Source organism: Chiloscyllium plagiosum, chromosome 2 (genome assembly GCF_004010195.1).
Source record: "Chiloscyllium plagiosum isolate BGI_BamShark_2017 chromosome 2, ASM401019v2, whole genome shotgun sequence".
NCBI lineage: Eukaryota > Metazoa > Chordata > Chondrichthyes > Orectolobiformes > Hemiscylliidae > Chiloscyllium > Chiloscyllium plagiosum.
In genome coordinates this window covers 113,230,122-113,246,538 of record NC_057711.1, presented here as the reverse complement: position 1 = coordinate 113,246,538, position 16,417 = coordinate 113,230,122, and the positions used below count along the sequence as shown (strand labels likewise).

General features: G+C 41.1%; 1 protein-coding gene across 3 annotated transcripts in view; it reads left to right on the top strand.

Annotated features, from left to right (window-relative positions):
• Nucleotides 1-16,417, top strand: part of musk (muscle, skeletal, receptor tyrosine kinase) — a 180,414-nt gene that overhangs the window by 95,016 nt on the left and 68,981 nt on the right. For all 3 annotated transcript variants that reach the window (XM_043716207.1, XM_043716187.1, XM_043716198.1), the window contains 2 exons: nucleotides 9,544-9,632; nucleotides 13,308-13,467. In XM_043716207.1, the coding sequence (XP_043572142.1) occupies nucleotides 9,544-9,632; nucleotides 13,308-13,467 (249 nt within the window). The remainder of the gene's footprint in view (nucleotides 1-9,543; nucleotides 9,633-13,307; nucleotides 13,468-16,417) is intronic.

The window sequence follows — 16,417 nt, the reverse complement described above, 5'->3', positions numbered from 1 at the left end:
AAAGGATTCTAAAAAGGAGATAAGCCAATTATGGTTAACCAGTGAAGTTAAGCACAGCATCAGACTGAAAGAAAAAGCATACAATTTGGCAAAGGTTAGTGGTAAGCCAAACAATTTGAAAGGTTTAAAAACTAACAAAAGCCAATCAAAATAATAATAATATCATGGAAGCAAATAAACTTTGGGGATAAACTCAGAAGTAACATCAAGGTAGAAGGCAAATGCTTCTTTAACTACATAAAAAGAGAAGTGAACATTGACCCCTTAGAGAATCAAGCTGTAGAAATAATAATGGGGAACTAAGAAATGGCAGAAGAATTAAATAATATTTTGCACCAGTCTTCACAGTAGAAGACATTGATGGCATTTCAAAATTACTAAATAATCAAGGGGCAAAAGGAGGAGAGGAAAGAAATAGACTAACTAGCACTGGAGAAAAGTGCTGGGGATACATATTGGGATAAAGACTGTTAAGTCCCCTGGACATGATGGGATGCATCCAAGAATATTAAATGAAATAGGTACAGAGATAATGGATACACTGGTAATTTTTGAGCAATGCTCAGATTCTGGAGAAGTCACAGAGGATTGGAAAACTGCCATTGCCTTTATGGAAACAAGGGAAAGAGGCAAAAACAGATCACCATAGGCCAGTTAGTTTATTGTCTGATTTTGGAAAATGTTAGAGTCTATTAAAAAGATTGTAGTAGCAAAGCACTTAGAACTACAAAACTATGTATATAAACAAGTAGAGTCAGCGTAGCTTCATAAAAGAGAAATCATGCCAAACCAATTTATAAAAATCCTTTGAAGACATAACACACAGAATCAGTCAAGAGAAATTAGTGGATGTAATATATGTGGATTTCCAAAAAGTATTTGATAAAGGACCACATTTAATAAGATAAGAGTGTATGATGTTGGAGGTAGTATATAAGCATGGACAGAGCATTGACTAACTAATCAAAGACAAAAGAGGTACAATAAAGGAGCATTTTTAGGATGGCAAAGTGAAATTACTGGTGTACCACAGGGATTGGCATTGAAGCCATAATTACTTACAATATATGTTAATTGTTTGGATAAGGAACATGAATGTGCAATAACCTGGTTTGCAAAATAGGTGGGAAAGCAAGCGGTGAAGATGATACAAAGGGTCTGCCAAGGAATGTAAAGAAGTGAAGGAAGCAGATGTGGAGAAGTGTGAGATTATGTACTTTGACAGGATGAATAGAGGAGCTGAATATTATTTATATGATAAAAGAATGTTAGAAGCTACAGAAGAGAGGGATTTGGGTGACCATGTCTGTGAATCACACAAAGCTAGCAGTAAGTGTTGTTTGGTAACATGGAAGATAAATGGAATGTTAACCTTTATTTCAAAGAGAGTGGAATATAAAAGTAAGGAGATAATGCTAAAACTTTACAAGGCTCAGCTGGAATATTGGGAAAATGTTTGGCTCCCTTATCAAAGGAAAGACATCCTGGCATTGGAGGCAGTCCAGAGACGATTCACTCGGTTGATCCTGCCAATGGTGGAACTGTCTTTTAAGGAGAGTCGTAAAGAAATACAGCATGGGAATGTTCCAATTCATCCATGCTGACCAGATATTGTAAATTAATTTATTCCCATTTGCCCATATTTGGCCCATAACCCTCTAAACCCTTCCTATTCCTATACCCATCCAGATGCCTTTTAAATGCTGTAATTGTACCAGCCTCCACCACCCTCTGGCAACTTATTCTATACACATGCCAGCCTCTACCTGAGAAAGCTGCCCCTTGGGTACCTTTTATATCTTTCCATCTCACCCTAAACCTATGCCCTCTGGTTCTGGACTCCCCCACCCCAGGGAAAATACTTTGTCTATTTACCTTATCCATGCACCTCATGATCTTATAAACCTCTGTAAGGTCACCTCTCAGTCTTTGATGGTCCAGGGAAAATAGCTCCAGTCTATTCAACCTTTCCTCATAGCTCAAACCCTTCAACCCTGGCAACATCTTTGGAAATCATTTCTGAACCCTTTCAAGTTTCACAACATCCTTCCTATAGCAGGAAGATCAGAATTGCACACAGTATTCCAAAAGTGGCCCAACCAATGTCCTGTACAGCTGCAATATGACATCCCAACTCCTACACTCAATGCACTGATCAGTAAGGGCAAACATACCAAATGCCTTCTTCACTATTCTATCTACCTCCAACTCCACTTTCAAGGAGCTATGAACCAAGGTCTCTTTGTTCAGCAACATGTGATCTAACCTCGCTAACCAGTTTACCACTAGGAACCTTGTTGAATGCCTTACTGAAGTCCACATATATTATATCCACCGTTCTGCCCTCATCAATCCTCTTCATTACTTCTTCAAAAAACTCAATCAAGTTAGTGAGACACGATTTCACATACACAAAGCCATGCTGACTATCCCTAACCAACCCTTGCTTTTCCAAATATATGTAAATCCTGTTCATCAGGATTCCCTCCAACAATTTGCCCGCCACCAATGTCAAGCCGTTTAGTAGATTTGGCCCGGTCTTGTTAGATTGTAGAAGAATGAGAGGCAACCTTATTGAAACATATAAGTTTCTTAGGGAAATTGACAAGGTTGGTGTGGAAAGGTTATTTTTCCTTGTAGGAGAATCTAGGACCAGAGGACATAATCTCAGAAAAACGGACCACACATATTTAAGACAGAGATCAGGAGGAATTTCTTCTTTCAGAGGTGAGTGAATCTTTACTGCAGAGGGTTGTTGATACCCAATCCTGAAATATGTTCAAGGCTGAGGTAAACAGATTATTAATCAGTGAGGGAATTGAGGATTAATGGGAAAAGACAGGAACATGGATTTGAGGATTATTAGATCAGCCATGATCATGTTGAATGGTGAAGCAGACTTAATGGGCTGAAAGGCCTACTTTTGCTGCTACATTGTATAGTCATTACCTTCATTACCATTTATGGTAGCTATTTGGGAGGTAGAAATAGACTGATATCTTGTCCATGTTACACCTCAAAAGTACTTTACTGACTTTAAAGGATATTGGAACATTCGGAGATCATAATAGATCCAATATGAATGCAGTCTTTCTTACCTTTCAACATGAAAATATATTTGCAATCTGCAGCAATAGAAAAGCAAGAATGAATATTGATCAGATATAAAGTAATTGCATTTGATTGGGGAACTTTCATTACAGAAACTATCTGCTCAACTAAACAATCAATTACTCATTGGGTATTGCAAAATGGCGAAGATGAAGGTGGATGGAAATCTGTTCAGAGTGAAGTGAGAATATGGAATTTGCTACCACCCAGTGTAGCATTGATGTGTTTAAAAGGAAGCTTGGTAAATGCACGATAGGGAAGAAAATAGAAGGCTTTGCTAATATGGGAATGAGAGGTTGTGCAGATCATGAACAACAACATGGACGAATTGGGCCAATGATCTGTTTCTGTGCTGTATAGTTCTACGTAATTGATGTAATGCCCACTCAAGTACCATTTGGGTTGTCACGTAACTTCCCTGAAATTAGGTGACTTCCCTGAAATTTATTCTCCAACATTACACTGATAGCAGCACCCACAAGTGCAGGACCTCATAGAAATGATGCATGGTTTCTCAGGGTCAATATATTACAGATGCTGTATTGCCAGCATAGAATGTGCTGCTGATTGTAGACAGACGTAGAAGTACTTGTACAATATCTATAAACATTTCTAAGGCTTACAACCAGTCCACAAAGACTTATAAAAAAGACAACTGCACTACATTCCACCTCTTCAAGTGCATTGGCCTCAAAACCAACCTCAATTTTGCCACTTTAATGGTCTCCCTCCCCACTTCTGCAAACTTCTCATGCTCCATCTTACACTCCATCTCTTATAATTCCATAAAATGTTCATTCCCCCATGTTGTAAGTAAACTGTGATTCCTGCTTTGATTTATTATTGTCACATGTACCTAAGTACATTGAAAAGTTTTGTTTTTGCATGAAGTACAGGCAGATCATAACATTCAAAGACATACAAATCGTGGGATGATTGAACAGAGCAAGACACACAAAGTTACAGCTGCACAGATGCAAGATCAACATTAGATTTGAAAGTTGGGAGGTTCATTCAACAGTCTAATAACAGTGGGGAAGAAGCTGGTTGTGTACCTGTTGGTACATGTTTTTAAGCTTTTGTATCTTCTGCCCAAAGAAGAGCTTGGAAGAGAATATAACCGGGATGGGAGGGGTCTTTGATAATGTTAGCTGTCTTTCCACAGCAATGGGAAAGGTAGATAGATCCTTGCTTAGCCCAGGTTGACAATAGGCTGCATGGTTTTTTTTCCTCAAAGATATGTGTTAGCTGTTTGAGAAATGCTGCCTGATGTATACCAATTCATCCTTATCATGGCCAATTTAATTGACAACTGCACTACATTCCACTTCTTCAAGTGCATTGGCCTCAAAATCAACCTCAATGTTGCCACTTTAATGGTCTCCCTCCCCACTTCTGCAAACTTCTCATGCTCTATCTTACACTCCATCTCTTCTAAAATTGGATTACTCTGTGTTCCTCCCCTTCCCGTCACTTCATCTTAAGCAATGATAGTATGATGGTAATGCAATCTGAATCCTTTTTTGCCAGTGGATTACTAACCGTCAAAAACTTCCATGGAATCTCTCACATTGATTCTTTTCCAATTTCCTGCTCTCAATTCCTTCTTGGTATCTCTCTATCAATTTATTTGCGAAGTTTGATTCCACCAATGGCACTACACTTGTGTGAGTTGTCATTGTTACTTGAATATAAAATATAATAAAATAGGATCTTGGAAGCACTGCCTGACAGGAATACAATGATAGCTTTCAAAGGAGAATTGGATCAATGAAGAAGAAACATTTAGGGAGCTATGAGCAAAAGGAGGGAAGATGACTGAGGTGAGTCACTAAGGCAGAGAATCAGCAAAGATCTCATAGGCCAAATTATCTTCTTCTGGGCTACAATCATTCTTTGATTCTAGATTGTCAACAGAAAATCTGTGGGAATTTGACTGCGTGCATTTTATAATCAATTGCTTCATTCCCAGTTTCCTTTTGTGGGATGGGAATCTTGTTGGGCTGCTTCATACTGGGGATAGGAACTCATTAAACAACTTCAGAACAATAATTTCTTGTATATATTGTTGTTTTACAATTCTCGATCTTGTTTTCAATACCCCCTCCCGCCGTGGCTCTGCTCTGGTGGGTGGCACGGTGGCACAGTGGTTAGCACTGCTGCCTCACAGCGCCAGAGACCCGGGTTCAATTCCCGCCTCAGGCGACTAACTGTGTGGAGTTTGCACGTTCTTCCCGTGTCTGCGTGGGTTTCCTCCGGGTGCTCCGATTTCCTCCCACAGTCCCAAGATATGCAGGTCAGGTGAATTGGTCATGCTAAATTGTCCATAGTGTTAGGTAAGGGGTAAACGTAAGGGTATGGGTGGGTTGCGCTTCGGCGGGGCGGTGTGGACTTGTTGGGCCGAAGGGCCTGTTTCCACACTGTAAGTAATCTAATCTCTTCCATGTATCTGTAACTGTATTCAGCTTGACAATATTCCAAGATATTTGGGTCTCTCCAGTTCTGGACTCTTGAACATCTGCAGTTTTCATCTCTGTACCATTGGTGGTCATATCTTCAGATATCATCACCCCAGGCTCTGAAAATCCCATGTTAAGCTTTCTACCTGTCTCTGTTCCTTTAAGACTTATCTGAAATCCTTCTCTTTGACCAAGTTTTTGGTCACCTGTCATTCTATCTTCTTATGTGGATCAATGTGCTGTTTCCATTGAGACCCTTTATTGCATTAAAGGCACTATATAAATGCAAACTACTGTTTGCTTTGTAGCCTTGCTTTATATTCATTACATGGTGTGTAATAAATAGCAAAACTAGCAAAAAAGATAAACTCAACCGACTGGATACATTTGATCATGGAGAACTTGCCAAGCCTACAAATGGGACGAATTACATCAATTCAAACTATTTTTTCCAATTCAACTGCAGGAAATAATTGGACAAGTGAGGCAGGTCTTGAACCTAACCAGTTACTTTCCTGACACTGTTATAGGAATGATAGGATAGTATGTAGGGGCATGTGTATTCATCAAGGTATGGATGTCAGAACTGAGGGATAGAATATGTTTGTCCAAGACAGCAAGTGTTCCCAGACATCAATAGTCAGATGGACATAAAAATTAACTAACTCAAACAACATGGTAACCTCAGCCAGTGAGGATTTTAAAATAAGCCTCAAAGGAAAGAGAGAGAAATTAACTACAGATGACAAGCTGCAAAAGACACTGTGAAAACAAAATTGATGTATTCTAACGATGAGTACAATTTTAATCTAAGTAGTCCTAGAGGTATTTCTTTGGTAATTGAAATGTTAATATCTTTCTGTAATTTTAATTTGTAGTTCTGTGATTCTTATTTAGGGTGCAGCTTAGTTCACAATGTAATTTTATTTGTCTTGTCTTCATTTCTATGATCTGCCTGTTTTACTCTGCCATTTTAATCCACTGCTTTTAGATTTTCCATATTTGCTTTAATCAATTATAATCAGGTCACATTTCAGGACCAGATCTAAACAGAACTAACTTCTCAGCAAGAGAACTGAAACACAATAGAGATACTTTCTGTGTGTCGATTGTACACATACACTTAATTTTGGCTCCATGAAAATTTCAATTCATTTCAGCAATAAAACAAACAAATAAATTTTGAATTGACCTCAAGGTAGAAAACGAGAGATTGTTTGAACCAAAATATTTTTTTCACACTTTGTAGAAGCTACCCAATAGGATTGTGTCAAAATCTAGAACTTCCTTTCAAATTAAATAATGATGGGCATCTTTTCTAACCAGTCAACTAATGGTGATATAAAACAAAGAATGCGGATGCTGGAGATTGAAACAAAAATAGAAATTGTTGGAGAAACTCAGCACATTAGGTAGCATCTGTGGCAAGAAAACAGAATTAACATTTTTAGTTTGATGACTCCTCATCAGAACTGTTAACAGCTCGGAAAAAGTGGTATTTACGCTGAAGTGGAAAGGGTTTGGTGGGTAGAGGAGAGGTGAGCAGATAGGTGATGGACCAGAGACAGAGAGAGACATGAAAGGGGTAAGAAAATAAGAAGATTGTGGATAGCAGGTCAGGAGAAAAAAAGCTGAATAAATGATAATAACAGCTAAGAGTTAGATAATGGGTGAGCTGTGCTGAGTGCAGTACATATGATGTTATAATGGGCCTGATGGTACATAGAGTCAGAGTCATAGAGATGTACAGCACAGAAACAGACCCTTCAGTCCAACTTGTCCATGCTGACCAGATATCCCAACCCAATCTAGTCCTACTTGCTAGCACCCAGCACATATCCCTCCAATCCCTTCCTACTCGTATGCCCATCCAAATGCCTTTTAAATGTTGCAATTGTACCAGCCACCACCACTTCCTCTGGCAGTGTGAGAATGGGTGACTGTTCTAAAAGTACAGGAAAAAATGATCAATTTCACTTTCAATTTCCACCCTGCCCTCACCATCAGTTGGTCTATCTCTGGCTCCTCCCTTCCCTTCCTTGCCATCTCTGTTTTTATTTCTCAGGATAGGCTGGCCATCGATTTCCACTACAAACCCACTGACTCCCTAAGTTACCTCAACTATACATCCTCACATCCCACTTCCTGTAATGACTCTATCCCACTCTCCCAATTTCTCTGCTTCTGTAACTTCTCTTCTGATGATGCCACTTTCCGCAAGGGGGCCTCAGAAATATCCACCTTTTCTCTCAACCAAGAATTTCCATTATCACGGCCGACAGGGTCCTTAGCCATGTTTGACCTATCTCCCACACTTCTGCCCTCAGCCCTTCCCTTCCCTCCTGCAACAATGATAGGGTTTCCTGGTCCTTACTTGCCACCCCATCAGTCTCTGCATCAAAGGACTGTATGCTGCCATTTCCATCACCTCCAACTGGATTCCACAACCAGACACACATTCCCCTCCTCTCCTTTGCCAGCTCTCTGTAGGGACTATTCGCTCTGGGACACTCTGATGTAGTCCTCTTCCATTCCTGCTACCACCTCACCATCTCGCAACACCTTGCCATGCAATCGGAGAAGGTATAAAACCTGCCCGTTTCCCTCCTCCCTCTTCACTATCCAAGGTCCCAGACATAGCTTCCAGGTGACGCAGTGATCTACCTGTTTTTCATTCGATCTGATGTACCACATTCGCTGCTCACAGTGTGATCTCCTTTACAATGGGGAGACGCCATGCAGACTGGGTGACCACTTCGCCGAACACCCACGCTGTGCCCGCCAAAATGACCTTGATATTCCAGTTGCCTGCCACTTCAACACACCACCTTGCTTCCTGCCTAACATTTCTGTCTCAGGCTTGTTCCAGCGAACCTCCGCGCAAACTCAAAGAACAACATCTTATTTTGTACTTTGGGACCCTGCAGCTTCTAGGACTCAACATCAAGTTCAATCATTTTAGAGCCTGATTCCATCTTTCCATGTTTTTCATCCATCACATATAGTCATACGCCATGACATATGGATGTAGGTTTGCTCGCTGAGCTTGAAAGTTCATTTCCAGACATTTCGTCACCCTACCAGGTACCATCTTCAGTGGGCCTCAGGTGAAGCACTGCTGAAAATTTCTGCTTTCTATTTATATGTTTGGGTTTCTTTGGGTTGGTGATGTCATTTCCTGTGGTGATGTTATTTCCTGTGGTGAAGTCACTTCCTGTTTTTTTTCTCAGGGGGGTGGTAGATGGTGTCTAATTCAATGTAGACCCCTTCTACCATCAACCTGAGCTATAAATCTTCTCAAAACTAGCTAAGATCATGACATATGTACTGTTAAGCCATGGGTTGCTTTTAGCATAGTCACCCATCTCCCACCTACCCTGAGGTCGACTATATGAATTGCATTCAGTACAGCTCACCCATTTTTTTCACTCTTACTCTTATTATCACTTGTTCAGCTTTTCTTCTGTCCTGGCCAGCTATCCAAATTCTCTTTGTTTATCTGCTCCTTTCATATCTCTCTCTCTCTCTCGGTCTCTCTGGGCTCCATCTCTACCTATCTGCTCATCTCTCCCCATCCCTCCTCCCCACCCCACCTTCTCCACTCCCCCCACTTCACCTTCAGCATAAATTATACTTTCCCAGTTACTAACAGTTCTGATGAAGAGTCACTGGTTAACTCTACTTTCTCCCCACAGATGCTGCCAGAGCTTGCTAAGTAATAGTGATGGCCTTTGGGGCTTGATAGTAATCATGCAGGACTCAAAGATACATGTCCAGTTAGTTAAAGAGTTTATGCTTGCTTCTGCCTTCCAACCGTAACATTGAGACTCAGATAAATTTGACCATTGTAGAAACATTTCAATGACTGTACAGGTGTGTGAACATTAACGTTCTACTTTTTAAGTGATTGTTTTTGATTGATGTTAATGATTTGAGGGTTTTTTTTGTATTATTTTTATCTGTATCTTTGCAGAAGTGTGTTATAGTGACAACGGAAGGTTCTACCAAGGTATGGTAAATGTAACAGCATCTGGTATCCCTTGTCAGAAGTGGAGTGAACAGGTCAGTATTGGCAGGTACCAAGTTATTGCCATTTACAGATTGAAAATAAATAGTATTTAATATTCTTCAGTTTCCATCGTACCACTGACCCCTTTCTCTGTGATTAATGTCAACAACTTGTCCAGACTGTAGCATTCCCATTATTTACGTTGGCACCATGGCTCATGTTCTCCGAGGGGTATAAGGTTCTTAGTGCAGGTTCCACATCATGGATTGAGTGAAAACGTCAATGCTGAATGTAACATTAAATGCTGCATTGTAGGTGGTGCTGACTTTCGGAGGAGATTTCAATGAGGCTTCATCTCTCTGCTTGTCTGGAGGTACTCCTTCAAAGAAGTGCAGGGGAGTCCCTCCCTGGCCAACATTTTTCCCACCTTCAGAACAAGCACAGACTGGACATGAAAAGTGCTATCAAAATGCAACACGTTTTTTTTGTTGTCCAAATTGAACCCTATAATACACTGCAACATTATCCAACTAGCATCATGAATCTGCAATGTATATCAAAAGGAAATAATAAGTTTCAGAGTCAATTAATTATATGGCAAATTAAGAAGGCCTTCTATGCTTGACTCAGATTGTATCCCATGCTGCTGTCCTTTCCCCTTTAACAATTTTTCCCAGTATTCCTGTTAAAAACTGTTCATGGATTCTGCTTCTATCACTCTTCCTGACTGAGCATTGGAGATAATTAACCAACCAGTGAAATCACACATAACTTATTGAAAACCATTCTAGTTCGAAACATTTCTATTAGCTATCAACAACTTGAATTTAAGTTTTAAAGAAACCTTGATATTGTAAAACACTTCATGTCACTTCACATGAGCATTATTTAACAAAGATTGACATCAAGCCATGACATGATTAGATTAGATTACTTTACAGTGTGGAAACAGGCCCTTCGGCCCAACAAGTCCACACCGACCCGCCGAAGCGCAACCCACCCATATCCCTACATTTACCCCTTACCTAACACTACGGGTAATTTAGCATGGCCAATTCACCTAACCTGCACATCTTTGGACTGTGGGAGGAAACCGGAGCACCCGGAGGAAACCCACGCAGACACGGGGAGAACGTGCAAACTCCACACAGTCAGTCGCCTGAGGCGGGAATCGAACCCGAGTCTCCAGCACTGTGAGGCAGCAGTGCTAACCACTGTGCCACCGTGCCGCCCACTGTCACCGTGCTGCCCACTGCCACCGTGCCACCCACATGGGGAGATGTTAGGACAGATGACCAAAGTACTGGTCATGGGAACAGGTTTGGAAGAACACTTTAATGGAGAGAAAGGCTGAGAGGTGCAGGGAAGGAATTGAGAGCCTGAAACCTAGGCACCATTAAACACAACTGGGAATGTTGAAATGAAGGTAATCAGGAATGCACAAGAGGCCAGAATCGGATAAACACAGATACTTCAGAGGGATGTAGTTTTGGAAGAGATTAAAAACAAAAGATAGGGAGTGGCCGTGGAAGAATTTGAAACTAGGCAGAGAATTTACCTAAGTTATTCCTTTTAGTTGTTCTGTACGTCAAGTCTTTCATCCTCGGTCTCGACTTATCAGATCTCTTCTGTTTCCTTCCCATGTCCCTAGACATCCTTCCCATTGTAAGACGCCCAGAATTGAATAAGATGCTCGAAATGTGACATGACCAACAATTTTTGTTGGCTCAGCATTTCAATCAGAACTTTGCTGGAGTCACTGTTAGGTCAGCTAGATGGGTTGAAGTCTAGAGCCATCATGTTTCAGGTTGCATTACTGCAAGATATTGAAACCAGCCTGATTATGTCTTGTGGATTTCCATGTAATTATTGGATCCTTAGCTTTCCAGTAGCAACCTGGCTGGTTTTATTTGTGTCAAATGCTCAGAAAGCAGGGATAGAAGAATTTACAGATACTTAGTCAGAAGAGGAAAAAAATGTCCAACTGCTATTGATGATTTGATTTTGTTTGATTTATTATTGTCACATGTACAGAGATACATTGAAAAGTATTATTTTGCATGCTAACCAGGCAAATCATACCTTATATAAGTACATCAGGGTAATAGAACAGAATGCAGAATATAGTGTTACAGCTACAGAGAAGGTGCAAGAAAGATCAGCTCTAATATATGAGAAGTCCATTTGTAAGTCTGATAACAGCAAGGATGATGCTGTTCTTGAATCTGTTGGCACAAGTTTTCAAACTTTTGTATCTTCTACCCAATGGGAGGGGCATTTGATTACGTTGGCTGCCTTCCTGAGGCAGCTGAATGTGTATGTTGAGCCAGTGGAAGGAAGGGCTGAATGATGGTGGTTAAGGGAGAGAAATTGCCAGTCAGTGGATACACTCAGATCTCTGGAAGACTAAGGACAATACCTTTTGCAATCACACACCTTTGAATATTTTGTTTATAAGATCTAAATTTGAAATGCGTTTAAAGATCAATAGTCACTGAATGGTCCTGGTTAACATGTATTATCGCTTTGGTATGTAGCATGGTCTCCATATCTGAGCAAAATTAAAAAGTAACAAGTACTGTAGTAAGAAGTATAGTAGCACCCACAATCTGTGCGCCTAGAAAGAAAAATGAGGTTCCATCTGTGGCCTGGGGGATATAGAGAGTAATGTGATCTCCAAGTGATGTGAGTGGATCATTTGGTTCTATCCCAAATGTGCCAGTCATTCCCATTCCATTGCTCAACTTTGACTGGCAGATTTTCCAATGACAGAAAGCTTTACCCATTGGAGATTGAGTGCACTTAGGCTCAATCAAAGACTGAGATAGTTAAAGACAAACTTGCATTTCTGTAGCACCTTTCCAGACCCAATAACATTTCAAAGCACTTGATGACCAATGAAGTGTTGACACTGCAGAATTTAGGAAGGGTAGCAGTCGATTAATGCACAGTAATCTCCCACAAGCACAAATGTGAGAACAAGCGTCTGTTTTTCAGTGATGTCTGAGGGATATATATTGATCAGGACACTGGGAAGAAATGCTCTGGCTTTCTTTGAGGTAGTGCAACAGGAAACTTTACATCCACCCAACAGGGCAGACAGGCCTGAAAGACATTGTCAAGCTGTTGAATCTGGCTGATTGGCTTTGCACTCCTCCTGCTTTTATACCAATTTGAAAGAAAATTCAAGATGAAAATCTTTGAAGGGGAAGGAACGTGATGAAAATAAAGCAATTGTGAGTGGGACACAAAGGCTTATTTTGTTTTATAACTCCACTCCCTCCTGCAGTCACTGCACTGTCGGGGACATGGGCATTTTTCCATCATCTACAGGTTGCATGGTTGAATATTTCTGAATTTTTTATGTCATTTTGAGAAAATCTGGCATCGATGAATTTAAAAGCCAAATAAATACATGTCACAAAAAAAAGAAAGTAAATTGATAGAGTGAATGAAGTGGGATGGGAGGAGGCTCATAGAGACCTTAAACCTTGGCCCAGACATTTAGGCTAAAAGGCATGCTTTTTTTTAAACTGGAGACTCTTTATGAGAGTCTTTGTAACATATCCAATTTAATTGAAGTCTCCGTTCCCTCAGAAGCATTCCTCCAAGGAATTGCAAAACAATGGCATAAATATAATTGTTTTTGCACTTCAAAACTCCATGTCTGGTCCCATGAGAAGTACATATTCAATTCACAGACAATGCTATTCTTTACCTTTCCTAAGGCTCCCCATTTCCACAGGCGTATGCCAGAGTTATTCCCAGAGCTGACCAACTCGGACAACTACTGCCGTAACCCAGGAGGTGAGAGTGAGCGCCCTTGGTGTTATACCATGGATCAAACAGTCAGATGGGAATTCTGCAACGTGCCTCTCTGTACCAATGGTATGTATGTTGACATGTATCAGAGATTTGTGGGAGCCGTGATCATGATTGGAAACACATTTGAGTGTCAGCCAAGGACTTGGGCTAAGATCTGAGTAACCCTTTATTAGCTCATGGGAAACAATTTTGTATATTTGTTAAAATAAATAACCTTCACAAACATTTGCAATGAATTTTGCACAATGTGGAGATCTGGCCTTATCATCTCTGGGTCAAAAGCCTGATGGTTCATGTCCCCCTTGAAGATTTGAATACAAAATCTGGCATGATGCTCCGTGCAATATTAAAATGCTGCATATTTGGAGATGACAATTTGCAAATACAGCATCAAACCAAAGTTCTATCCATTCTCTCAGGTTGGATAAATGTGGCTCTATTTTGAAGAAAAGCCTGGTTTCGCTGATTCCCTGGACCACTACTTGTCCCTCAAACAGCATCACTAAAAAGACCTGTTTATCTAATGGGCTTTTCTGTATTGATTGTGGGATCTTGGCTTCACTGTTTCCACACACCATAAAAGTAACTAGACTTCAAAACTGCTTGAGTAAAACAAAAAAACCATTGTGCTGTAGATCGGAAACATACAAAACCACAGAGCTGACAGAACTGCTGAGCTTTTCCAGCAATTTGTTTTTGATGTGTGTTTCAAAACTGCTTAATTGGCTAGAAAACGCTTTGGGATATAATGAGGTCATGAATTGTGCAACATGAATGCAAATATTCCTTTTCCTATGTTCTGTACAAACAGCCTTGGCCAAAGCAGTTAGCACTTTAGGGTAAGCTTTGGACAGCCCTCCTCATTTGCCTGTGGCAACAGCTCACAGCTCAGGTTGCCCTGTGGAGGTGTTCCCTCTACATCACGGTAGCTCAGCAGCTGCTGCCACCCTTTAAATTGGAAAGGTTTTAAAGTTGTTAAGAGATGCTTCAAGATAGAGGCACCCTCTCTCTCTTAGCATGTTGTAGCTTATTCCAGTTTCCCCATCAATCTTCCAGCATCCGCAGCTTGCCCACTAATCTTTAAACAAATGACAACCTTGTCTTCTGGCCACTAATTGGTCAATTAAAATAAAATTCACTGCTTGATGACAGTTCCCGAAACTTTATTTGACCCCAATTTCACAGTCTTGACTCAAAACATCCATTTACAAACAAACTCCTCACGTATAAATAAGCAACCCTCTGTTAGATATATACTGACATTATGGCGTGAGCTGAGTGCCTCAGGATTCATGTTGACAGCTCTGTAGTGAGTGAGCTCTGAGTGATATATTTAAATTAGTCAAGTTACTCAGTACAGGTGCATCAACTGTGGGTGGTGCGGTGGCATAGTGGTTAGCACTGCTGCCTCACAGCGTCTGAGACCCAGGTTCAGTTCCCGCCTCAGGCGACTGACTGTGTGGAGTTTGCACGTTCTCCCCGTGTCTGCGTGGGTTTCCTCCGGGTGCTCCGGTTTCCTCCCACTGTCCAAAGATGTGCAGGTCAGGTGAATTGGCCATGGGAAATTGCCTGTAGTGTTAGGTAAGGGGCAAATGTAGTGGTATGGGTGGGTTGCGCTTCGGCGGGTCGGTGTGGACTTGTTGGGCTGAAGGGCCTGTTTCCACACTGTAATGTAATCTAATCTTAAAAAAAAACTGCCAGTTTCCCATGTGGCAATGAACATTCCAGTCCTTTCACTAACGAGGACAGAAATAATCTGCAGTAATCATGTGTAAGTCATGTAATATGTTCTATTACTAAGCATTTTGAGTCAATCATAGTCAGTTCACTTGGGAAGTACCAAGATACTTGTCAAAAGGGCAGAAGGACTGGTCAAAACTAAGGAATGACCAGTTCTTACCAGTTGGCAGTACCATGAAAATACATCAAATTACTTCTTTATTCAAGGAAAAGAGCAAGTCTGCAATTCTCTTCTCCCAGAACGCTACCACCGAGGATGTCAGTTGGAAAATTCAAAAACTGAGGTTTATACACATTTTAATCAACCTATTCAGCCATTTTACAACACACCTTATGGAGCACGTGGGACTTGAAACAGGCCTTCTGGCTCAGAGGGGTAAAAACAATGACTGCAGATTCTGGATTAGTGGTGCTGGAAGAGCACAGCAGTTCAGGCAGCATCCGAGGAGCAGTAAAATCCACTTCTGGCTCAGAGTTGAGACACTATTACTATTGGGTGTTAAGGGTAATGTAAGCAAGGCAGGTAGATGGAATTAAGTTGCAAATCTGCCACAATCTACTCACATGGTGGATCAGGCTCACGGGTTGCTTGGCGTCCTCTTGTGTCTAGATTAGAATGGTGTTGGAAAAGCACAGCAGGTCATGCAGCATCCGAGGAGCAGGGGGAGAAGGTAGCAAAGAGTACAATAGGTGAATGGGGGTGGGGATGGAGATGATAGGTCAGAGAGGAGGGTGGAGCGGATAGGTGGGAAGGGAGATTGCCAGGTAGGACAGGTCATGGAGACAGTGCTGAGCTGGGAAGTTTGGAACTGGAGTAAAGTGGGGGGAGGGAAAATGAGGAAACTGGTAAAGTCCTGGTGTCCTCTTGTGCCTTTGAACTGGCATTTGAGTTAGTCCAACTTCTACTGGGAAATCATTCATGACAAATGTTCAGAACATTAAAGCATCAATGCTGTTGTTCCTTCCCATCCTTTTTTGAAGGCATTAATTTGCATTGGGCACCACCGCTGCTTTTGGTCTTTCTGTTCACTTGCAAGGCAGTGTTTATACTTTGGTTCAGAATGCCACCCTGTTCTGGTCCTCACTAACTGTCCAGAAACACACTGGAATGCAAATGGGGCAGAGTTTTTCTGTTTGTATGGCACACAATGCCATCAGAGGAGCTGTCATCACTAATTAATGGAGATGCACTTTTCTTGTATGTGCTCCAGGGGTCCAGTTTAATGCAGTAGGTTTTAATCTTATCTTAAGTGTTTGAACATGGACAGTGTTG